Source organism: Ambystoma mexicanum, chromosome 2q (assembly GCF_040938575.1).
Source record: "Ambystoma mexicanum isolate Mex_15411 chromosome 2q, UKY_AmexF1_1, whole genome shotgun sequence".
Taxonomy (NCBI): Eukaryota; Metazoa; Chordata; class Amphibia; order Caudata; family Ambystomatidae; genus Ambystoma; species Ambystoma mexicanum.
The window spans coordinates 251633152-251659767 of NC_090924.1; the positions used below are offsets into that span (position 1 = coordinate 251633152).

The window sequence follows — 26616 nt, forward strand, 5'->3', positions numbered from 1 at the left end:
GTTAGGGTAACTGGCAACCAGCTGCCGGCTGCCAGCTAACAGCAAACAGCGCTACTTAGAGCGCGTACTTAATGCGCGTGCGCAAAAGCGCGCCGGAAGTAGATTATAAACACTTCCTGTAGTAAGGGGCGGGATCAGCTGAAATAATAAGAATAAGGGACATATATAAGTAATATATACTTATATTAGGTTATATAGTAACATAAATGAGGGCAGGTAAGTAAATACCAAGTCTCCAGGCAAGGTCAGGCAGTATTCCTGTATTCTTGAGCACGTAGGGCAGCAACTCCGGCCAGCAAACAGCGCTACTTAGAGTGCCTCACCTTCTTCTTTCCAAGAACCCTTCTTTTCCTTTCTTCGTGATTGCACCTTTTTTTATGTAGATAGGGACGACCCCGGAAGGAAGCCACCGTGCCTCCCAAAAGGGAGACCAACGGGGCCCCTCCCCCAGGACCGTCCAAAAGGGGAAAAAGCCCGTAGGCACAAAAAAACCCTGAGCTATCACAATGCTCTTCGGGAGGAGCGGAGTCGAGATACCCTTGAGAAGTTGTTGGCTGGTCAAGAGGGTCCAGAGGTACACTGAGAAAGCGTACACAGCAAGAACAGGCAGTCCAGTAAGCGGGCCGGGGACTGGTACACGGGAAGTACGCTCAGCAGAGGGATCCAAACGTAGAGTAACAGGCAATCCAGTAGACAGGCTTGAGACTGACACACAGGAATTCAACACAGCGGAGGTATCCAGAACGGTAAGAAATAGACAATCCAGTAGACAGGCTTGGAACTGGCACACAGGAGCATGGTACTGCAGGACGAGAGAAGAAAGGAGGAAACAGGAAGACAGAATCGGGAGAACAGGAGCGCAGCCGAGAGGAAGGATGAACGGGCAGAACGAAGAAGATGGGAAGGAGGGAGGTTGAGCACAGGCTGGAAGGAGGGCGAAGAAGGCAGGGAACAGGGTAAAAGGCACAGGAGGCAAGGAAAGAGCTGAACGAAGCAGCGGAAAAAAGGAAGGCAGGAGAAAGGATTCCGGACTGGGCGCGAGGACCCAACCGGAGGAAAGCACTGGGAAAACAGAGGGGGAGCAACCAGAGAAACACAGCAATGCAAAGGAAACCGGAAGCGTTGCGACGCACCTGCGACCCGGAAAGAGCTGGTTATAACTCCGGGTCGTGGAGCGTCACAACCAATGGAAACTGAACAGAAGGAAAAACAAGGAAGGGGTGTGGCTTGATAGCGGCTGAGCGAGACGGGACTAGAGTCCGCATCGCCAGCGGCTCCACAAACGCCAGGAACTCAGCGGCATGACAGGGAGACCGAAGATCATTAGTGGAACGCGCATACTCGTCCCAGTCTAGATAAGATATGGGGAGGAAAGATGGACAGGTCCTGAGCATGACGTCTCTGTGGATGTCAAGGGCTGTGTCCCACGCCATTCGTACCAGCGTTCCTGGTCACTTTGGCAATGCTGGTGTGTACAGAGAGTTTGCTGGGTGCTCTTTGCCCAGCTCAAGATGGTGCAGCATCTCTCCAACATTGTAGAGACAATCGGGCGACACTGCTCATTGCAAGATGGCTGCTCGGCTACCGCATGCGTCGCTTCCGGTGTTCACTTTCTTAAGCAGCAGAGACAAGGACCCGGACATATCGCAACTGTTCCCGCCTGCTAGATGTGCCATTCCCATCCCTCCTTCATCCCTGGTCCTTGTCTCCTCCTTACCCTTTTGATTCACTATGGTTCTTGTTCTCTCTCTGCCATTCCAGTCTTGCTCTGGAATTTACCTCCTCCTTCTCCCTAAATCCATCCACACTACTTACCTTGGATCTACATCCTGTCCATCTCCGGTGCAAGACTCAGAGATTTTTAATCCACAGAAGGTTTTCCGTTGTTGCCTGTAATTCCCGGCGGTCCCCTGAATGACTTCGCAACGCAGCAGTCAAGGTGGCTTCTGGGAAAGACAGGTCCTATCTCCCGGGGGTCAAAACGAGTTCAGGTAAGGTGTGTCACCGACTGTGGAATTCTCTAAGGGTCTGAACAATTAAGAGCTTGGTAGCGAATTACACTGGCTGAAGTAACAGCTACCAGAAAAACAGTTTTCCATGGCAATAAATTAATATTCGCTGATGCCATAGGCTCAACTGTTTTGTGAGCCAGAGCATCCATAACCACACTAAGGTCCCAGAAAGGATGGGGCTTTGTAACGGGTCAATTTAAATGTAGAAGGCCTTCAAAATGTCTTAATTGTCGAATTGGCTGTGGCCAATATAATGTATTGAGAGCATATATAAGCTTCAACGCCTGACAAGTATTACCCACAACACTCCACCTTAACCCCTTATGCTGCCATGTCAGACAAATGAGAGAACGTCATCCAAAGAAGCAGAGAGAGGATATGCACAATGCTCAAGCATCTAGTAATAAAAGATTTTGTAAGTGAGCTATTTTGTGATTAATCGTGGTGCCACTTTCAGCCGAATGGCAATACACAGGATTGAAAATTATGACCCCCCCCTACTGAGAAGCACAGGAATTTCTTCTGCGGTGCCGTAATAGGAATAGTTAAATAAGTGACTTTTAGATCCACAGCGCACAACCAGTTCTCCCCGGTAAAGAGCAGTTAGGATTTGAGCTGGCATAACCATCTTGAATTTCTCCTAAAGATAGAGGTTAATAAAGTAAAGATCCAAAACTGCCCTCAGTCTGCCTTGTTCTTCGGGCGATGTGGTGAATCGCAGTGTCGCGATCACCACCAGAGACTCAACCAGGGCTGCCTGGTAGTGGTAGCGGCACTGCCCGGTGGAGCGTGGCAGCAGTGGCATAGTTCACGACACGTGGAGGAACAAGTCATCCACCCCACAGCATGCCTGTGCTGGAACACCAGAAGCCCAGGCGGCAGCTTGCTCCACTCTGCAGGAAGGAAGTGAATGAGAGGTGATGGCAGAGACACACTGCAGGACCTCAAAGGAAAGGCCCTTGGACAGCGGCAGGCCAAGTCACAGATGTTTGAAAAACCATAGAGCCTATGGGAGGGCCTAGGCTCAAATCCGCATAGAGCATCCTGGGGAAATGTAAGGGGTACTTAAATTAATAAAATAAAAACCAGAGCAGCAAGGGTCGGACAAATAATGTTTAAAAGGAGCACAGGATAAAAGAAGAATACATGGATAATACAAGAAAATAAAGCAAAACCACAATTGAAGTTTAGCTGGCCAATAGAAAGGGAGCCTAATACACGAAGGCCAGAGTAGTAACACCCTGCCATCCAATCCTGTAAGCAGGGCTTTCCACCAACCAGCAGCCAACAGGAGGAGGAGGAGGAGTCTGGCTATAAAAGCAGAGCTTGCTCACACTTAACTTGACTCAGTCAGGGACAGGTTCCCAGTATTTCTCTCTAGATGCTGGTGAAGGGAAAAGGAACTGTATCCTGAAGGAATCTGGACTACCCTTGAGCAATACCTAGAGGGAACAAATTGATCGGGGGGGGGGGGAACAGATAGTAACCCTGCAGCCCACCTAAGTCTGGGGTGGAAGAGCTGACCTGCCTGATAAAAGGCTGAAGAAACCGATTGAATCAGGGAGAAAAATTAGAGTACCTCTGCAAACACCAAAGCCAAAAAGGTGGAAGAGCTGAGAAAACAAGGAGGGTCCTGGGAGTCTCTCTACCGGCCTATATATCGGGTTAGTCTCTCAACCAGAGAATTTAGCTCACCATCCTTTCACAGAAGAGAAATGTCCACTACTCATCAGTCTTTGTCCTGCCCAAGGGCAGTCCAGCACAGAAATGCCAGGCAATTCTCTTCTGAACTAAAGTACCAACAGCAACCCCAGAGACGTGTTACGGCCTGGTGTATTGAGGTGGAGCTGTGCTTAGATTGAGACGCTAACCCAGGATATAGGCTGATAGAGAGAGACTCCCAGGATGTCCAGCCCCCCCCCCAAACCTCCCCACTGGTTTGTGAAAAAGCTGAGAAGCCTGGAAAGAGGCTAAGGCAGCACTTTACTAAGACCCTAGTAGAGATAGACCAGGACAGAAGCAGGACTTCTGAAGAGTTGAGGGGCAGAAATACAGCCCCACTGAAGAAGTGAGTGGCAAAGAGAGAGTAAGAACAGAAAGATAAGACTCCTGAAGGAAAGAGGAATCACACTAAGAGAAGAGGGACAAAGCAAAGAAAAAGAGAAACGTGCCCCTGCAGAGGGGGGAGAAGCCAGAGAGATTGACAAGAACCCCTGAAGGAAAACAGAATGTCAAACAACCTAAAGGAAGATAGGGGTACGGTCAAATAAAGAAAGGAGGAGAAAGGACCCCAACAGGAGTTTGTGGACAAAGACCCTTGAAGCAGAAGAGGGGCAGAAGCTAAAGACTGCAGAAGAAAGAAGAGAGAAACTTAGAAACGGAACAGGAGGTTGGCACAACATACTAAGCACCCAAGAGAGCCGAACGATTGTGAAAGGGTGGAACAAACCAAAGGATTAAGATAAAGGACCCAGCTGATCCCTCACCTAAAAGTTCCCGCACCCGGAAGGCAAGTACAGATCCCAGTTTGAGTTCTCTCATAAGCAGCCCTCTTGCTTGTCTACCCGAAGAGGGCTGGGAGAATGCCTCTCGGAAGTGATGGACGTTGTTATTTTAGGGAAGGACTATTTCCCTCATTTCACATTTGATTTAGCCATTCTGACAACTCACTATTTTTAGGAACATTTGATTCAGAAAGGCTTTATAGTAAATTGAGGATTAGTTGTGCAGGCAAATTGACCTTAACGTTGTTTAGTATTTTGGGCACTTTGGGCATAGGTGAATTGCACCTTACTCTCACAGTGATGGACTTCTAAAAAATGTGCGTTTCAACACTTTGCTTTATTCCTCAAACTCTCTTTTGTCTTACACTTGCTTAATAAAATGTTTTCAAAAATACCCAAAGTCTGAGACCCTACTGTTCGCCTTTCCAGAGGGATCACCTCCTCTATTGCTTTCATCTCTTGGAGGTTGGAAACTTCCTGAAAGAGGGTAACCAACCTGAACTTAAGGAGTGGGGGAGAAGAAGGAACGGCTAAACTGTAGCTGTGAGTGACTAATGAGGAGGAAACAATCCCCTGAAATTGTATGCCATCCTAGATTGTATTCTTATAGATGAATCTGGCTGACAGATTTATAGCACCTTTGGGTCTGATGCATTAGAGGCAGAGGGAGGGAAAAAATCCAAAGTGGAGAATCTTTGCTGTTCTCATCTTGGAAATCAGTCAAGTTGTCAGTTCTGACACTCAAGGAAGTCACGAAATCCCACCAAAACATTTGTACCTTAAATCTGGGCATTACTGCCTAGATGATGTGAAAGACTTTTGAGGCAGCTTGGTGAGAACAGTCAGAAACAAGCTGTTAATGTAGAAGCTTTACTATAGTCAACTCCCCATTAGTGAATGAGTGAAATAAGTCAGTTGCTTCAAATGGTAAATCAAGAATTGTATCATGTATATCTTTGTTAAAGTGCATAGCTCTAACCCATACTGTGCAACGCAGGTCTAAGCCCAGGCAAATATGATGAATTGATGGATGGAAGATTCCCTCAAAACCTGGGCAATAAACATTGCTTTCCGCCGAGCTTGATTTAAACGCTTCCACTTCATTAGCTGGCAAATGCTGTTGAAAGCCAGCACTATCTCCATAAACTTTGATTGACAGCTGCTAATAAAGCTTCAGTATTAGCATATCATAAGTGTGGAGTAATGTTAGTACAGACCATTTTACCGTAGGTTTCTAAAAGTTCCTCTTCCTTGGAAATAGGTGATGCTGTCTGCCCCTTAAAATAACATTATGATGTTGAAGTCTTGTCAAACATAGTAGCTGCAACCATCACAGCAGATTAGTGATTGAGGATTATAAGCAAGGCACAAAGATTCTGATTGCGAAATCGAATGTGCAGTTTTCCACAATTATTTCACCTCAGTGAGGACATTCTTTTGAAGCGCACCCCAGACTTGTTAGAATTTTGTAGAGAAGGTAACCCTGACAAAATGCCAGGTTCTGATGAAACTGCCATAGGCACAGAGAGAACTAGAAATTATTGTGATCTTCACATTCTGCTGAGAAAAGCTTTTGCCAATAGAGGAGTTTCGTTTTCATTGCCAATGTCATCCTCTGTGTTCCCTGTAGGGTCGTACACCACAGAGGGCGAGTTAGAATCTGCAGATCAACCTGGAGCGTTTGGTGCCATAGGTATGGTAGGCACTGAAGCAGCACTCGATCCAGAGAAGGTACCACTCTTTAGTAACAATGGCTGTGCTGCCAAACAATTGGGTCTGAATCAGGAGAAGGAACAGTGAATGTGTAAGTCTAAGCCTGCGCAGGTTGAGTAGGTTGAACCAAAACGGTTTGTGAAACAACCTCCTTAAAGAGATTTTTTAAATAATTGAACATAGCCTGTGAGGATATAATCTGCTGAGATCTGTTAAAAAAATATATATCTTCTGAGAACAATGACGAAGCAGCAGTAGGTGTTGAAGTAGATGTGGAGTCCAAAAGGAAACAGCCGCCGGATACCAGGTAGGATGTCTGTGAGGTGGAGGAGCACCAGACCTCATCAAGGAGGATAGTACTAGATATGAAGTGAACCATGTGGAGGACATAGGAGACCAGCCAATCCACAAGAAGCCTTCCTTGCTGACAGTTGGTGGTAAAGAATTGTGTCTGGGATAGGCTCAAAGTTTCTGAAAAATGAGAGTCTGGTGATGAGACATCAGAGACTGCCTCTGCGATATGGGTCACTGACATCAAAGTGTCTGTTTTTTCTCCGAATTAAAAAAGTCACCAAATTGTGGGGGCTGTGAAGCAGTTTTTTAGGGGGCTGTGAAGAGTCTGTTATGGCCCTCTGCAGTTGGTCGTTGTGAGCCATTAGATGCAACCTTTGCTGAGATGTGAGGAGGCATGCTCAGGATGGAGCCCTGTGCAAAAGACTCAGCTGGGCGCTCTCGGTGTACCCTGGGAGAATAAGTGAAACCCTCGGAGCAAGCGCCGGCAGGTCATCGACCCGGAGAGTCACAGAGCCCAGTCGCTTTCTGATGCTATGATGTTACCTCGGGTCTAATGGATCCAGTACAAGACCTCAAGGGGTCCTTGGGTGCGACAACTGGTAGAAGCCTAGGAGGCCACAGTGTCCTTGGAAGAGGCCTACTGAAAATCCTTCCAAAAAACGAATCCTCTGCGCAGGGATGTGCGACAAAAACATGCAACGACACACTGTCAACCCACATATGCTCAGGACCAAGGCCCTCATTGAAAAGTATGTGTGAATACGCATCCACATAATACATAATGGCTACCGCAAGAGGTACGTGTCAAGAACCCTGTTAAATCAGTCATAAAAGAAGAAATGGGTGCTGCTGTAAGGCGAGTTGAGGATTGGTAAAAAAGAAAGGAGAAAACGTCTGGGATAACAAGTTTTTAAAAAGCGCACTGTGCAGAGCATCCAGCCCCATCAAGGCGGACAAAAGGACTGACGGGTGTTGCTGGTGGGCATGGTCCGAGGGGCCAGCCACACCCACACTGCCGTGCAACTAAATGTTTTAAAGGGAAATCTATTTGTTGCTGTGTCGTCTTTGACAGACACCCATAAGTATGGAGGAAAGGGGACAGGACATACGAGTAGGACTATGGGTTCAGAGAACACACATTATGTATTTACTGCTTACATCCTCATGGAGGAGGAAGCCTATAAATTGTCGAGGCTTGCCAATCAAGGGAAGAGCGGAAAGCAGGCTGGCAAGGAGAAGTTCAGGCCTGAGAGATCTACAGGTATTGAAGGTTCTCAGGGCATCATGCCAGCCTTACATCCTTTTGTTGGTTTGAAGAAAAGTGACCATTACCCCTTTGGCGTCAGGGAAAGGCAGATATCTGGTGTCAGAAAAAAGTAAGCCGCTTTTAAAGCCACGATTGATGGAATAGGCAACAAAGTGGCCTTTGAACATAGCAGCTATCAGGCACCCTTCATCAGCCACAAGAGCTCAGGCACAGATTGGCAGCCAAACGTCTACAAATGTTTCTCAAATCTTTTAAATGAATTTCCCGACACAGTCAAATACAGCTGGGTAGGAGCTCTTTCCAAATGGTCCCTTTACCACCATACAGAAAAATCATCAGAAAGTAAAAGTGTAAATTGTAGAATGCGGGGTGGGTAAACAAGTGTTTCATAATGGCCTAGCTGAGTATGTGCTCTTAAAGTAGCTATGTTTAAACAATGGGAAAATGAGGTTGTGTTAAAAAAAAGTTCTGGCGGTTCACAGCTTGAGAGGTAAGAATATTCGAAAGCATGTGAATCCATAAAAGACCCAATGCTGGTGACTGACCTTCGTCATAATGTGTGCCATCGCAAGCAAAGAGATCAACTCAAAGCCAGGATCTATGCTTCAAGTGTTTTTGTTGTTCAAACAGGAACAATAAAAAACAGGTTTAACGAAAATCACTTTGTGGAAATCAAAGAATGTGAAGTTTTCACAATATCTCGATGGGACAAAGTGGTCCTCAGTCCTCCCTTCTTTCTCCCTCTAGGGATCTACAAAATCAAAAGTAACTCACAGTCTCTAGTATTTTACATGCCCCGTGCTTCTTTCTTAGTAGTTCAAGTTAATCGCTTAGCTTTCCATATGTGCGGTCACGAAGTCCCACTTCAAGAAACAAAAGGCGCCACCACTCCTGGTGCCTTGGGTGATCTAGATGGAGGCCAAGTGACAGACACAGATGAGTTGCTGGATGGCTGTCAGCCCTGGGCTTGTTCGGCTTGACCCCTGGTTAGGCTGTATAAAACCTTCTTGAGCACTATGCCTCCAAGCTATGAGTCTTCCCAGTGGCGCCGGCCCCTACAGATTCCCCGGTTCCTACTGCTTGGTGGGTGGTCCCCTGCATGTCTCAGTGGTCAGCACTTATGTGAACGCGGATTGCCATCTTGCACTCACAGTCAAAAGGTACGAATGCTCATTTTGGTCAATAGCAGGGGCTAAAGCTTGTGATGGACTGGGGCCATGGGGGGAATCCTCCATATTGTGCTCCCTTGAACTGACTCAAGGGGCAGGCGATAGCACCCAGACCCCAAGCCTAACCCAGTCCTATCAACATGCCTTCAGCATGTGACCATCACAGTGGCTTTAGATCTCGAATAACAGAACAGATTGTAAAAGTGCTGCAGTACAACTATTAACCACAGTGGAAAGGGCTGTAGAGCAATCGTGGTTTACTTTCTGACAACACAGTTTCATGCAAGATACCAATTGAGATTCCAACATTACATTTCAGAAGATTAGGGAAAAACACAGCATACACAGAATTTTCGGTCTGTCACTGCATTTTCTGCTGGGGGCTGAAACCTGTATTTTGAGCAGATGCAAATTAAAAGTATTCAGGGAGTCTGAAAGGTTACAGGCACGTCTCCTGTTTAAGGGACTTGTTTCCTATGTTGGCTCCGACTCAACTGAATAATAAATACATTTTGCGCACTTTAAGTAGAAGTATGCAGTGACATTTACTGTGCAAAACATACGATTAGTTCGTACACATACCCTGGAAGGGACCGAACCAACAATGGCAGTTAAAATAAGTGGTCACATTATCCTTTCAATTTCTTACTTTTTCAGATCCTTGGCAGATTTCAGGTTTTGACAGAACATTTGCGATATTATTCAGATGGGGTTGAATTTGCCCCGAACACCCTCTGATAGCTCCAGCTAGCACCATGAGATGGGAAGGCAGAGGCGATTTCTGGAGCGCTGACAAGATTAACCTTAGAAATACTTCAGGATTAACGAAGACACCAATCAACTCTGCCGATTTAACACACTACAAAAGAGAAAGGAATGTTGAAGAAATGCATACAAAGAGAACGGTAGAAAAGCACATATGCAATTATCTTGCTGTAAAATGAGTGCTCGTATTCTATGCTCTGTAGTGATCATCTTTGGAGATAAAGAGCACTTTTCTATCTTATTACACGATGCATTAATTTAATTTTATGGATTTCATGCCTCTCATTTCACTTTCACTACAGGTCAATTGGTCCTTAAAAGCTTGATTGTTCAATACCTATGTAATCCGCCGCAAAATTAGCTTTTAGAAAATTACGTGATAAAATGTGAAAACTTTGTTATTAAACCAGGTGACATGATACATCTGTTTGCCGATTGAAGGAATGCATTCTCTACATTCCTTGGGGACATTTGTGAAGAGCCATTCAGTGCATGCAGATTAAACCAAATGAAATGTTTAGCTAAAGGGCAACTTCATGTTGCCATACATGATTTGGGAGCAATTGTTAGCACCTGTGACCCAAAGCAATGAAACATTGTTATTCCGACACATTTCTTCGTCTGAGCTCCACAGGCAAGTAACCCAAGCTTTTATCATTTACTATTGCTACGTCAAATTATAATGCAGAAAAAGGTTTACCACGTCATCTGGCATATTTCCGCAATACAGAGTGAAAATGAGGTGATGAAATGATCACTACATTGATACATACGACATTAGGAGTGTAGTGCCTGATTTTTTGTTTGGGAAAGACAACTATTGCTTTAGAGTACAGACAGGGAGAAACAGCATATGAGGAGGGACACAAAAGCTTAAAGGTCTTCGGTTATTTGCCTACCCATTGACTTCCCATGGCCATTCTCACCCAGATCCTGCCACTCCTCACACAAACACCCCCTCATGGGAACTCTTTGGACTGCTTTAATCATGCCTTACCATCAAACTTTGCACTCGGTGTGCCTGCCAGTGTTTCCTCAAAGCAGACTTCTGAGAGTTAATGAGTTAATTGGAGTTGTGAACGCGGTGCTAAAGTTATCAAAATGCCTTACCAGGTCTGCCTTCAGCCACTCGATTTATAAGCACCTGGCATGTCCCTCACTGAAGTCCCATTAAAAACGAGCGATGGCAAAGTCAACACACTTGTCTTGTGTATAAATATTGGCCATTTGCCCGGCACTGCAATTAGATGCCCAGGTACTAACACTATTTTGCGACTGCTACCATCGATGGCCAGTTAATACCACCACGTCAGTGCCTGGCAAGTGCCTTTCCTATGCCTACACAAAAGCCCAAACTGTTGGTATTTCCAATGCTTGTTATTATTCCCAAAGGTAATTTCTTATTTATATTTATACAAACCAGACATCGCATATGCCAATTACCATGCATCATCTGGGTATGGGTTGAGGGGGACAGTGCTCCACATTTTAGACAATCTCTTGAAATGTCAAAACATATTTCTTCAAGAACTCACTCTTTTCTCCCCTGGACATTTCAGACTTTGCCCTGGCCCCCACCGCCCTACTGACCTCTAGGGGGCACGCCTCCTTGTGTGCCGGCATCTCCAACATCCCTCTGCAACGCCGGTTTCCTTCGCTTGCGCATATGGGAACTGGCGCCCAGGGTCCGCTTACCCCCACTCACATTTCATTGAAGAAGGGTGCGGGGGACACCCATGCAGCCCTTCTTCGCTGTAATGTTTCGTATGGCATATTTGTTCGAATTTCTAGGCTATACAAGCTTTTCGTACAGCCAAAATTTGGGCAAATATGCCATACGGTCTTTTATTTTCGGGCTTTTTGGATGATTCCGATAGTGGTGAGGCTCTGTGACAGAATGGTGCTGATCAGGGAGATTAAGAACCAGGTCTGTGGCCATGCAGAGGCGAGAAAGTCCAAGAAAATCCAGGATCAGACAACTGCTTTGAGAATTAGGAAAGCATTGTGAATCAATATTTTAATCACTTTATAAATCAATGGAAGGTCGGTGGCATGCATAGCAGGTCTTTATTAATTGTAGGAGTAGAAGGGGATCTCCTAGGGATAATGACACCTACCAACACAAAAGGTACACTGGGGCTCTGGAGTTGCATTAGGAGATTTGAATATTGTACCGAAACACAGACATCGTCCTTCCACTCCGGAAGAACTGGGATGTGTGGGTTAGTATCTCTCTACATTCTGTAGTCACACAAGGTAAACTGGGGTGAGGAATATGGTGAGGTGCAGCTAAATGCAATATCATGCAGAGTATTGCCATTATAACTGTAAAACCACTTCATTTCAATCTCAACAGATTGCAGTTGCCCCGGCTGCTTCTTTGTCCCCAAGTGCACACAAAATGCCCCAATCACTGCACTTCAAAAAGCTTTATTTCGACATTAATTTCTAAAAGCACACATTTCATTAACAACATAAAACACATAATAATACTTTAAACTGCCTCTTGATTCACACAAAAATTACAAAAAAGGGCTTCAGGGTAATAAACGGGTGATCTCCTGCTTCTTCTATCTGGCTCTCCATACTCACATAAGGTATTTCATGATGGCAAAAACTGCTGGAGTGTCTGCTGATTTTAAACGAATATCCATTGCCTCTGCAACCGTCCTACAGCCCTGCACCTGACACAACTGTTTGAAGTAACGTCTTCTCAACGGTAATGTAGCTGGGCACAACATTATTAAGTTGTTCAAATCCTCATTTGCAATATTACATAAAATACACACACGAAATATGCCACTGTCCCACCTATGCTTCAATACTGCAGTAGGCAAAATTCCAAATCGGAACTTTGAATACAAGGACCTCTCGAATTTTGGAATATAGTCGAGGTACGCGTCGCATATTCCTGCGTCTTTATTGTTACATAGCTCGCCAGGTACTCAGAAGTCATGGATTTTACCATTGTGTCCCGTTGTGTCTTAGCTAGAGCAGCTTTTTGAACCATAACTTTTGAATGAGCTGTAATCACACAAGGGTTACTCCAGTAACCACCTAGGTCCAGGTCCCTCAAGTACTTCCTTACGTGGGAAACCCACTTTAAAGAAGAGCCCCCTTGCTGGGACAAAATGGGCAACAAAGCATCTCTATATTTCAAAAGGTTTTCATTGGTTTACAACCGTACCCAGCAAAGGACCAAGCGTAGCTGGCAGATGGATTCAATACCCTGCATGCCCGTCTCTAAAAGTACTGGCAGATTTGGCACACAAGTAGTCAAACCCAATATATTTTTCAAATACTTGTTTTCCATGGTCGCCAAAGAATGTAGGTTCATCTGCCCCCACAGTTCCACCCCGTAAATTGCAGCTTGCCTTGGCCTTATATGCTTCAAGCGGCACTCGCACTGCACCATTACCGTGCTCACCAATGAATTTGGCGAGAGCTCCACTGGGCCTAGCCAATGTTAGCCTTGCCTTTTCCAACTGCATTGAACAGTTACAAGACGCCATAACTCTATCCACCAGGTAGTCATAAAAGGTCACCTGTTCGATCTCCCCTTCATCCAAGACAAGCCGAAACTCATTCGGTTTCCTCCTGGTGGCTGTCTCAAACGCTATAGATTTGGTCTTGCTGGCATTCAACGCCAGACCATGTCTCTTACAGAATGCCACAAAAATGTCCAGCTGTTTGCGGGGCACCTATTGGAGCTAGCAATAAAAGAACTGCGTAGTCCACAAACAGCATGGCTGGGATTGTGTCACCAGCCAAAGTCGGCGCATCCGTCTCTGCACCCAGCAACTCTTCGATGACACCATTGATATAGATGCAAAACAAGTTGGGGGCCAAGACGCTCCCATGGCGGACCCCAACGTTATCACTGGTAGAAGTACTCCCATCAATTCCCCAGCGGACCACTGCGGTGTTCCCCATGTACAAGCTCTGCGTGGCGATAAGAAGTGGACCAGACATACCATGTTCCCTAAGGACCTCCCAAAGGCAAGACCTAGGGACGGTATCAAATGCAGTACGCAAATCCACGATGACTGCATACATTAACCTTCCTGACGACTGCATACTTTTCGCACACCAGCCGCAGTCAGAGACTTTGGTCGACAGTGCTCAGTCCTTCGCAAAACCTAGCATGTCGATGGTTAATGATCTTCCTTTCATCCACCCAAGTCAAGTGATGCAACAACGCCCTGGAAAAGGTCATCCCGTCCCCCCCAGGGTCTAAGAGGGAAATGGGTCTATAGTTAGACAGCTCTCCCCTGAGGCCTTTTTTGCGAATCGGAAATTGCTCAGCACTTGTCCATGACTCAAGCACCAGGTTTATGCTTAAGGTTGCGTTGTAAAGTTTAGTCAAATATGGAACTCTAACCGCAATCTCATTCATGTAAAAATCAATGGGTACCCTATCCGGCCCTGGCGCTTTGCCCAACTTCTGGCAAATTAGCGCTCCGCCAACCTCTTCACAAGTCAATTTCAGTGTGAGACGGGTTAAATGGTCTTCGGTCATAACGCCCATCTCTACAGGACTGATCATTGTACTTGCTGCCCCCGCCCATTTCCATAGAGGCTACTATAATGATCTACCCATGCTTGTTCTGGGATGCAAACCTGGGATGAATCTGAACGTGCCCTGCCCCCATCAAACTCTCAAACCCCCCTAGCGTCCCCTTTGGCAATAGCATTTAGCAAGGCTCTCCAGGAGTCATCATGCCATATCCTCTTCTTTTCCTTAATGAGCCCACGGTAATCTGATCTGGCCAACATTATCCTGATACCATTGCTGTTGCTCGTGATCTTACTTCACTGATCAACCGTCCTTTGACCTTTCTACAATCCTTATTGTACCATGGAGTAGCAGTCTGTGCAAATTTACGTACAATGTTTGAAGGTTTTGAGAATCATTGGCCCACCTTTTGCGACCACGCTCTTGTGCAAAGCAATTAGGGCCACTGCAACATCGGGTTCTACCTTGGCAAAATCATTCAAAAGAGGGACAATGTCTTGGTATCACAAGGGTAGAATTGCTTCTCAATAAAGCTTGCCTCATCTACTATTCTGCCTGGCCTGTCCCGAGACTTCCACCAAAACAACGCCTTCCTTGACAGGCGTTATCCTCTTGTCAAAACGTCACCAGATCCGCTTGCTCACTTCCAAGATCAAGGGGAGGTTCCAGACCTCAGTATTCACTAGGATATAATCAATCTTGCTGTTGGTCAGGTTATCAAACTTGATGCTTCTGTGCATCCCCCTCGAGCCGGCTGTTACATGCTCACAGGTTAGCTAAAAACAATAAGAAGCTACCTCCTCCGCAAGCCCATGCTGCCTAATCAGATGGGTGGTATTTATGGGCCTCATCCTCCACTGAGTAGCCTCCTCCTCCATGTTGTCAGCCATGCCTCTTAGTGGCTCAAACTGAAGGTTAAGATCCCCAACCACCAGGGTCTTCACAAGGCTCGGGGTGGCTGATCTCCAAGCTAATACATTGTCAACAATCTGCCCAATTAGGTCAGGACCCCTCCCAGGAAGAATCCGGTTATAGAAATTGATCAACAGAAGCAGAGAATCATCATTTAGCTTGAAATGTATTTCCAGCAAATCGTGGGAGACAGTATCTACCCGCTCAGCAGACTTAAATAAGTCAGCACTCACCCATGTTAACAAGCCCCCACTTGGGCAACCTTTTGCGCCCTTCCATGCCGGTATTGCAAAAGTGGCATAACCTTGCATGTTTGGGGCTTCAAGGGCCCAGGTTTCCTGTAAACAAATCACCCCGAAATCCCGGGCAAAAGTGAGCCAATCATTGTCAGACCTGTATTTGGTAACCCCAGTTTGATGCAAGGACCCGCACCCCAGGCCCCATCTGGGCTGGGGATGCACCTAGATTAAGATTAGCCATATCCAGCACATGCCCAAAAACCAACTCCGGTTCCTGCCAGAGGGTGATGAGGGGGCATGACTCCATCCATGCCCAGGATGCCTGGCCCTTCAATTCCAAGGAACCCGTCCCTGGCATCCACTAAATTGAAGCAGTCTATGCTGGGTCCGCAACATGTCATTGCCACTAGTCATTGGCCCTTCGCACCAGTGGTAATCGTGAGCATATAGCTTTGAAACATTACACATTGGCCGCTTGCTGCGCCAGTCTTGTATAGCATCATCTGACATGCTGCCAGAGCCACGCTCACGCCCAGTGGCTCCAGCGGGGATTACAGTGTCCCAAGAGGATGACAATATTTTTATAAACATTTTCAAACCATGTGGAGGCAGCGGCTGTTGCTGCATTTCCAGAACACCCTGGACAATGGAGGAATATTTCATCTGGACTCTTATTGAGTCGCTATCATGAGGCTCGGCCAGTCTCTCGGAGGATAATATATCACTTTGTATTACTGACACACACCCTCTTTTGGCCCTCAACCATTGGGCGGCCTTATTAATTAGGCCCTTCCCATGTTCATGTTTGTTATCCTGGGTCTTAGGCACATTCATTAGATAAAAACAATCCATCCTAGTTGACCCAACATTACCAACCTCCTCGACAGGGAGTACCTCCGCTGGCATTGCAGCCCGAGCCAGGGAAACATATGCCCTAACACAAAGCGCTCTTTAGAAACAGGAAATACAGGCATGCACCAGGTTTGAACATGTGAGATTATCTGCTTGGTGACAACCCTGTCTGTTGGAGATAAACGGCAGTCGGATAGCTATGTCTGATGGCTAGATGAAGGTTAAACACTGAGGCCCGTGAGCAAAAGGATGGAAAAGCTGAAAATGGTGCTGACCAAATTGTTTTCAACAAAGGAGAAGATTGGTTCAAAGAAGGTGTAGGCAGCCAAGCACTTCCACGCGCGTTGTTTGCCCTGCAAATAGACCTGGGATACTTGTATCGCTATATGAAACTATGTAGAACAAACGGTAGACTCCCTGTATTAGTAACACTGGCTGCCAATGAAGATTACCCCTGCTTTCTGCGCAGGGAGTATTAATTCTATTAAAGACTAGGAGGCGAGCATTATGCTTCATCTTCATTTATTTCTACTCTTCAGCAGTTCAACAAAACACATAAAAACCATGAAAAGTGTAACACAAAACTTTTCTCCTTTCCAAAACTACAAAATCCATGAGTCTCTGTAGTCCATGCCCTTTCCACCAGTCACAACCCACTTCCTATGCTTCGACTCCTCCTCTGCTCTTACTCGCTCTGACAGTCCTCATGTTCTTAACTGATCCTCGCCAACGGTGCGAAGGCTCTTCTGAACTTTAAACTCAACTACCGGTGCATTCCCGGTCTCCTGAAACTCTCGGCTACGGCACTGTCTTCAGCTATTCTTCTGATATTACCCTATAAAAAAACATAACAGGAGATCTTAGGGTGGTGCGTACGTAGTGTACTAGCTCATATAATGCATTAACATTTTATACACAGCACAATACTCGGGCGGGAATTTAATGCTCGCCTCCTAGTCTTTAATAGAATTAATACTCCCTGCGCAGATAGCAGGGTAATCTTCATTCTATGACAAGACTGGAGGCGAGCATTATGTTTGTTCAAAGCTTCCCCACCACCGTACTAACCAAACACTCTGCTGGCTTAAAGTAAAACTCTTTAAATGTACGATCGCTGTACCAGTCTGCTGCTAACATTATTTCACTTAAGGGTACTCCCGCTCTCGAAGCTGACAAGGCCATTGCTCCTCTCACAGAATGGGCCCAATACACGTTCACATTCACACCTGCTGCATGCATGACTTCCTTGACCCATCTTGCGATGGTAGCCGATGCTACTGGGTGGTAGGGCTTCCTGCGCGCTATTAATAACTGGGTAGTACTTGCTGCCCCATTCTCCGCTGTTCAACTCTCTTATTCTTTAATGCATCGCGCCACACACCATTTCAAATTGTTCGGGAAATATGGATAATGAACCGTGGAGGTTCCTGTCTTGGTCCTTCTAGCAATGGAAAATGTGACTCCCTCCAGTCCGAAGGACCGTCTGTTAATCTCTAGTGCTCTTATGTCTGAAACTCGTTTGCAGGAAATTAAGCATAACAGCAGAGCTAGTTTGCCTGATAATTGCTTGAGCGAGAGGTACTTATCTGCCGGCCAACTTGATAATAAGTGCAGTACTGCAGCTACGTCCCACGTTGTGCTATATCTGGGCTCCGGGGGCACCCTAAACCTTGCTCATCTGATGAGCCTCACTACTGTAGGATGTTCTCCTGCTGGGATGCCTTCTATTGGTAGAAGGCCTGCCGAAATTGCTGATCTGTAGACTCCTATTGTGTGGAAAGCTCTCCCGTTCTGCAACAGGCTCGCTAGGAATTTCAGAATCTCCATTACAAGTGCTGAAACGGGATGAACACTTCTGTTCTTACACCAGCTTGTCCATTTTGCCCAAGCTGCGTCATAGCTCCTCCTAGTGGATGGAGCCCAGGATTCAGCGATGAGCTGAGCAGCTTGTGCTGAAATTCCTGGCAGCGCCCAATGCTTCCTGATATCCTGCACGCGACTAGCGGAAGTGTCCCTCTCACTCTCAGAGGATGACACGACCCAGCTGGGTCCGTGAGGAGTCACTCTCCTTCGGGGAGAACTCTGGGTATGTCCGATACTAGCTCCATTAAAGTGGGAAACCACACTTGCGACCTCCATAAAGGCGCTATTAATACAAACTCCGCTTTCTCCCTCCGACATCTCGCCAGTACTCTGCTCAACATCACGAAAGGGGGGAAATCGTAGTGTGGACCTCCTGTCCACTCTTGGAGGAACGCGTCGGTTCCTTGTGCTCCCGGATCCAGCCTCCAACTGTAGTATAGGTTCCTCTGCGCGTTGAGCCGGGAAGCGAAAAGGTCCATCTGCAATGGTCCCCATCTCGTGTTCAGCCTCTGAAACACTGCTGGATCCAGTCTCCAATCGCTGGAGTCCGTCAGGTATCAAGAGTTCCAATCCGCTACTACGTTCAGTGATCCTGGCAGGTATTCTGCTGTCACCGATGTTCCCAACTGTAGGCAAAAATGCCACAGGTCCTTCGCTAACTCTGCCAGCATCTTGGACCTCGTACCGCCTAAGTGGTTGATGTATCGCACTGCTGAAATATTGTACTTCTTCAGCAGGACACAAGATCTTACTCTTTGTTTTGTGAACGCCTTGATCGCAAACAATCCTGCTAGGAGCTCCAGACAATTTATGTGTAACTGAAGCTCCTCTTCGCTCCACTTGCCTCCGTTCTGTAGAGATCTGCATCTGGCCCCCCAGCCTTTCCGGCTGGCATCCGATTCTATTATCAGACCCGGCTTGTTCCCGAATATGGCTCGCCCATTCTAAGCATCCATATTCTTTAACCACCAGTCTAGCTCTGTAATAGAGTCTTGATCTAGAGGAACTAGTTGATGGTACTTCAGACCTTGCTGCAGGTGCTTTATTTTCAGTCGCTGCAGCGCTCGGTAGTGCAGGGGACCAGGGAATATGGCCTGGATAGAAGCCGCCAATAGCCCCACTATTCTCGCTAATGTTCTGAGAGATATTTGTTGCTTCTCTAAGCATACTTTGATCTCCCTCTCGATATCTCTCATCTTCCGAGCTGGAAGTTCTAATGTCACCTTCCTGGTGTCCAGGACAAAGCCTACGAAGTCTAATCTTTGCGCTGGTATGGTATCTGACTTTTCTATGTTCACTAGGAATCCTAGTGAGGTCAGACGGTCCTGCACCCATTTTGTCTGGTACACAAGAACCTCCCGGTCCTCTGCCATTAGTAAGAGATCGTCTAGCTAAATGATCAGCCTGACGCCCTTCTCGCTGATCGCTGCCGCTACTGGCTTCATCAACTTCATGAATGCCCAGGGTGCAGAAGCAAGACCGAATGGCATGGTCTTGAATTGCCAGAATTGTTTTTGCCAGCGAAAAGCTAGGAATGGTCTGTACCCTTCGAGCACGGGTATTGTAAGGTAAGCGTCTTTCAGATCTAAACGCGTCAGCCAGTCTCCTTCTCTTAGGGAGTCTCTGAGCTGATGGACACCCTCCAGTGCCGATATATAATCCAGCTGTTCAGCTCTTTGAGATTTATAACCGGTCGTGCCTCCTCCTTCCTGTGCACCAGGAACATATTGCTCACAAACCTCGGTGATGTCTCGCACTTCTCTATCGCTTGCTTGCTGATAAGCTGCGCTATCTCGCTGTCTAGACATGTGTGTTCTGCTTGCGCTAGTCTCTGTCCCTGCGGTCTGCACCACTGAACCGGGACCTCTATGAAATCTAGCTGAAGACCTCTGACGGTCTGCAATATCCAAGAATCGCTTGAAAGCTCGCGCCAATTCTCTTAAAACATGCACGTCCTCACCCCTACTGGAGGATACTGAATCGCTCTCACCTGGAGTAAATCCTTGACCTCGTCCTGATCCTCTGGACCTACGGCCCCTCGGGAATCTTGCCCTGGCCGGAAAGAAGGTGTCTTGACTTCTGTTCTCCCAGTATTGTGCCCTGGGGTTCTGGGGTCTTCTGCCTCCTCCGGAGGCGCTGGTCTAGTCTGGGTTGCTGTGGCCTCTTCAAGTGTGATGCGCAGAACTCGGACCACCGATTGAACAGGACCCCCAAATCTTGCTTGTCTGGCCCGTAGGAATATCCTTCTGCAGATGAGAAAGGGGATTAACTGTCTGCAGAATAGTGTGCTTGCTCCCCCCTTTCCCCCTTCGTTCTTCTCCGACTTCCTCCAAAACCCCCGGTTTAAGCTCACCTTATGGTTTGTAAGGATGAACTCTCCATCCTGCTTCCGGGCCAGGGGCGCGCGTTCGTCCAGTTACTTCACTGGTTTTCAGAATGGCGCTGGCAAAATCCACTTGACTTTCCTGAGCGATACGCCGTAAGTATGAAGATTCAAAAGTTCAAGTGTGAGCCTCTTTTAACCTGTGATCTGTCCTTTATTTCAGGTGCAGAACGAAGGCGATGCATTGAGGGGTTAAATTGCCGATGGTAAAATCAGGCGAGTTAGTGATGAGGGCGACTCCTCTAAATGTCTTTATAATTCCCCAGTAATGTCTTTTGTCCTCTCCCCATAGGGGCCGGGGTGCGGTACCTGCCAACGAAGCGGCGCCGACCCGAAATGTGGAATGGTTCACCAAGAAAAGCAGGTAAGTATTATGGCTGAAAATTCAGCTTCCCTCTGCTCACCTTTTGTCTCTTCTTCTCTCCCCTAGGTGCAGAGATGTGGCGACCGGTGCCGACAGCCGCGATGGAGCCGGGAGGTGTCTCGAGGACAGGTGAGTGAAGCGCGACGCTGCAGCGAGCAACGCAATGCTTTTAAATGGAAGTCTTTCTTCAAGAATGCTGGCATGAAGATTCCGGATGCAGGTAAGAAGTTTGAATAAGTTCTTGGTTTTCACCTTTCTCTTCTCTTCTTTCCTTACAGGTGTTTCAGGTTCGAGGCGGGCGTGGCTGGAGTCCAGGTGCAGGAGCAGACACGGTGAGCGTTCAGCTGCTGGGATGCAGAACAACGCGAAGCACATGTGGCTGTCCGGGCGTGGCTTAAATAGCCTTGGAAGAAGTCCTAGGTAAGTATTCTTCCACAGCCCCACCCAAGTAACAAAATAGTCCCTTTAGTAAAATAGTCCCTCCTAAGCCTCATTTGGCTTGGGTCTTCATGCAGCATGGTCTGCATCAGGTGAGTATGCAGCATGGTCTGCATCAGGTAAGTGCACCAAACACTTTCCTTTATGAGCCTGGCGCCTATGGCGCCAGGACTGATGTCCAACATGAGCCTGGCGCCAAAGGCGCCAGGACAGAGTCCAAAGAGCCCCTATAAGGGGCCACTGGGCTTTTACCCGGGGGCATGATGCCTGCTCCCGGGGGTGCTGGGCCTGGCCTGGTGCTCCGGGGGTAGGCATCATGACAGGTTGCCACCGGCTGCGCGACCCCTGAAGCAGCCGGTCCCTCCAAAAACTCTACTGGGGAATATTTTTCGAATAGACGCTTGTGCTTTTTCTAATGAAGCATATGTTCTGACGAACCGGCCCATCTCCTTCCCAAAGGTTTCTCCGAATAGGAGGCCTTGGGATCCTTCTCCCGCTTCATATGATGACAAATCGCTAAGCTTTTAATCTATTTTGAGTAGAAGACACTTCCTTCTTTCTGACGCGATGGCGCAATTCGCGTTTCCGAGAAGGCAGACTGCCCTCTGGGCCCATCTGGCGAGGGCCTCAGGGTCAACCTCTTCTCCTGTGTCCTTCGCCCTTTCTGCGAGGTCCATAATCTTGGCTAAAGGTCCTGCCAAGTCTAATACCTTTTCCTGGCAGCTTTTCCAGGAGCTCTCTTTCCCCCACTGGGCTGCAGCCAGTCCTCCTCCTCGGCCTGCTCCTCTTCCTGTTAGGCCTGGTCCTCCATCAGCTCCTCTTCCGAGCCTGGGTCTTCTCCAATGTTGTCATCCCCAGGAGTGGGGGTCATGAGGTTCGGCACAGCCTGCCTTTGTAGATAAGCTTCTTTCAGCTTAGGGAAAGCGTCAGGCACCTCCGAGGCCTTTTGTACTGCCTCTTCCAAAGAGCCCCGGGGGTTGTCAGAGGCTGTCCTCTTGAGGGCTAGTTTACTCCCCTTGTGTCCCTCCTTCAAGGGATCTGTGGGCGTGTGCTTCCAGACTTTGGTGCTATTACTAGGCTGGGAAAGCATAACTTCCAATGTCTCCAGCCTCTCCTGAAGGGGTCCAACTCCTTCTGCCACTGCGTCCACAAGGGAGCTTCCCAGCACTTGCTTAAAGCTGGCCGCGAGGTCCTGAGACGACTGCTCCTCGCTCCACTCAAATTCTGACATTTTCTATTGTGCTGTGTGCCTCAATGCCTGGATCAGGCGTCTTAGCACGCCCACTGCTCCTCCTTGCTGTTTCGTTATTTTTTTTTTGTTTGTGGCTGCACCTTTATGTGAACTGTGCTCAAGGCAATATGCTGCGATCGCTCTGATCGCTGGATTCCCAGGAAACTTTTGCTGCAATATGGGTCGAAAGTCTACTGCTCGTACAAGCGTTAGGAACAATCTGTGCCTTATCTCTGGCCGGCGTCGCATAGATGCAACAAAATTTCGAAGCGCGTGTAGGTGGAGCTGACTCCTCCCACCCGTGGGTGGGGGCCAACGCTTTGGAGCGTTAAGCCTGGCTTGGCTCGCATAGCTTTCGATCACCCGCTGCTGCGAGGAACAAAGCCGCTCCGACGCGCTGCTCCCTCGCGAGGCTGGCTCCTCCCACATAAAGGTGGGGGCCGCCTTCGCGAGTGCAGGCGCGAACCGTGCTGCGGCGCCATTGAACCCCTGAGGTGCCGGTCTTACGACACGGGGCAGTCAGGCTTGCAATCTCCTGAATGAGCAGGCAAACCTTGCGGGTCTGCTTGCCCACTACTCGCGGTGATTAAGAAAAACGGCAAAACGCCTTATACTGCACGCGGATGCGCGTCCGTGACCAGAAATTTACATACGTATATTACATATTTTTTTTTTTAAATTAAAAGCGCTTTAGACGACCTTCTCTCTCACACATGACCTGTGCATAATCTATACATGTCTAAAATCCTCAATATGCTAATCTTCCACTCACATTAAGTCAATTGTTCACTAGCACACGGAGAGGGAAGAAATGTTACTTATCTGCTTGAAGAGCAGTAAAAGAAGAGGAGGAGTCTAAGCACAGGAAGTGGGTTGTGACTGGTGGAAAGGGCATGGACTACAGAGACTCATGGATTTTGTAGTTTTGGAAAGGAGAAAAGTTTTGGGTTACACTTTTCATGGTTTTTATGTGTTTTGTTGAACTGCTGAAGAGTAGAAATAAATGAAGATGAAGCATAATGCTCGCCTTCCAGCAGATGTAAATCTTCATGTTTCATTAAAGGGATGGTCTAGTAAAAATTTTTATTTAAAAAATAGATAGGCAACATTAAAAAAAAATACTAGCATTCTCCGTTTTAAAACTTCCTATGTAAAATTTTGAGCTATTCAAGCTCAAAATTCGCAAAAGCAAGCACATGGGCGCATCCATTTTGTGAAATGGAGGCCCTCCTGTGCTGGCTTTTGCTTTTGCGGCACTAATGAAGGAAAAGCCAGCCAGCTGTAGTAAACAAAGGCTACCGCTGGGTGGCTTTCCCTTCATTAGTGCTGTAGGCGGAGGACGGGAACCGGAGACCAGAGCAGGAGTCCCTTGCTCTTCTTTTTCTGCTCTTCCATGAGACAAGTGGCATATTCTATTAGCTCAACTTATTGAGTGTTTTACAGTAATGTCATGTGGATTCAAACAATGTGTACATGAGTGCATGTGGAGTGAAACGTTTATTTACACAGCGCAGTGTGCTATAATGTATGGATTACGGTTTTGTCCTTCTGGAAAACATTTTCATTGCTGATGCGCATTGCAGCACAGCCCAAAGGTTTGACCGACCCAAATAAGGCAGATTGCATACTAGAGGAGCGCGGCCGGGCCCATGAGTAACTAGCTCACTCCAGGGCACCCGGTGGCACTCTGAAGCGGTTACCCTATTTCCAGCATCCCGCAGCCGAACAAAGCCTTTCCCAGCTTTGTTTCGGCCGGGCGAGTGCTTGGAAAGGAAGACGCGCCCAGGGAAAGAGCCCCAGTGCATGCACACGCCTAGGCATGCAAAGAGATGCATTCCTCTAATCGCAGAGACTTGTTCACTGTGGATTGCGAGCAAACGTTCCCCAGCACACGAGCACCGTTCGCTCAGCAACCCGTAGGACCAGAAGCCCTGCAGTAGTGGCGCAACGGGTCACAGATTCCATTTAACGTTAATAGATTAGCCAGACACTCGCAGCACGCAGGTTTCAAGCAACATCCAGCCACAGCAGAGGCTCAATTAATCAAGCCTAAGCTCCAGCTTTAAGAAGGAGACAATTAAAGCAGCTGCTCATAGCAGCAATATAACAAGTGACAGTTTCTCAAGAAAGTGAGGTTCGAGCTCAAAGAGGAGATCTTTAGACAGCTAACTGAGGCTGTGGACTTACAAATATTTTTGTGATCCCCATAAAGCTGCAACCCCCACCTCCCAGAGGACGTGCCATTCAGTCTGCCCAGTCCAGGCATCCAGGCACTTGTGCATCAAGCTCACATGATGGAAACAGATGATGGGAGTGTGGGGAGCCAAGACTAGGTGTTCTCCGGAGAAGATTCAGAACTAACTCTTAGTTTTAAAAAAGTGTTAGGAGAATCCCTGGTTAGTGCAGTATACCAAGGAGTGAGCCTGCTCCAGGATAGACTAGAAGCCCTGGAATACTTAATTGAGGATGGCCTGAAGAAAAAAGGCCCAAATGTTCACACGACCACTAAGGCGACTGATAAGGGGAGAGACCAGACGCGTAAGAGAAAGTGCACTTTGACTCCCCCGTGTCCTATCAAAGAGTGAAACAGAAAGCATCCCGAGGCAGTCAATGGATCCGAAAAGCTGAAAGATGCCTTCATGATGCGGTCAATCATGCCAAGTCTCCTACCCACTTCCCGAGGGGCGCAAAATATAGGAGATGACGACTCCTCACCAAAGTCTGCAGTATCTGAATCAAAATCCTCCCATAAGTGAAAGAGTGGGAAAAAGAAATGAAAGGAGAAGCATTGAGAGCAGCCTAAAGAGGAACTTGCATACATGTTTGACCCCGAATCCATTGTGCACATGAGGGCGAATGAATGGCTGCCTTCTCTAAAGTGGCATTGTATATATGACCTGAAGGCTCTGCATGACGATCAAGGAGGAGGTGAAGCTGCAGATGCGCTCACAGCGTCCCAGGCAAGAATTTCCAGGAAAGGTAGCAGAGACCCCGGAACTGAACCCTAAAATGATTATTTTCATATCCAAGGCCTCCAAAGATCTTAGAAAAGGTATGGACAGAGCCTGAAAAGGTTGCCAAGGAAAAGTCATAGACATGACAGGCCCCATTGCTAAGATCATAGACTTTGCGTAAAGAGCCAAAGGTACCGGGGAGCCAGTAGATCCAGACACCCTAGCCAATTGGACACAAAGGGCAGTATGCCTCCTAAGGAATGCAAATTGTGCCCCATCGTCCAAAAGGAGGAAGGGCCTCCTATTGAAAATGGATTCCAAACCGGGGGATCTAGCATCGTACAAAGGCTTCAAGGTTGCTCAAGGTTTTCTATTTGGCAAAGCTTTCACAAAAGAACTGGGAAGATTTGTAGACATGTATACGGCCCTAGAGGAAGCACAAACATCCATTAAAAAGAGTTTTCCCTCAAGAGTTTTTTCAGGGACCGGTCGCAGCAGAGGTCGTGCGTCTGGTCGTTTTCACTCACAGAGAAGGCCTCAGAACCCCAGAGCTCATTACTGGGAAGACGGCAACCGTGGATGCAGAGGTCGAGGATATTATCCTCACCAAGGAACACAGCCAGGTGAGAAGGGCAGGCACCTCCGCGCCGGTGGGCAGCAGGACACCTTTATGCTTACAAAATTGGCGAATCCTTTCAAGAGATTCAGGGTTGCTGCAAACAGCAGCAGGCTTTCAGCTAGAGTTTGTAGCAATGCCTTTATAGCGAACCGAAACAAAGATTCACGCAAGCGTGCGAGAAGAGCGAGCTACTAGAGAGAGTTGAGGCAGTTAGCGAGCAAGGGCGCAATAGAAGGAATATGTTACTTACCTGTAACTCCGGTTCTTCAGCATTGGTACCTTTCATAGATTCACATGCTGTAAATATTCCCAGTCATCAGGCTGGGAATCCGTGGTAACAGAGCAGTTTAAATTTAAAAATTCTCATTCACTTTTGTGCTCTATTATAGTCCTTTTTGGATCCTACTGCCCACAACCAATAGGAACACCTCCCTTAGATCCTCCTCTGTCGGCCATCTTCATATTTGGCAATCGTACGTGAGTGGCAGTAATACTGCTTTGTAATCGATTCACAGCATGTG

General features: G+C 47.3%; 1 protein-coding gene across 1 annotated transcript in view; it reads right to left on the bottom strand.

Annotated features, from left to right (window-relative positions):
• Positions 1-26616, bottom strand: part of DNAAF5 (dynein axonemal assembly factor 5) — a 629742-nt gene that overhangs the window by 341239 nt on the left and 261887 nt on the right. The window contains exon 6 of the mRNA XM_069647233.1: positions 9609-9818. Within this exon, the coding sequence (XP_069503334.1) occupies positions 9609-9818 (210 nt within the window). The remainder of the gene's footprint in view (positions 1-9608; positions 9819-26616) is intronic.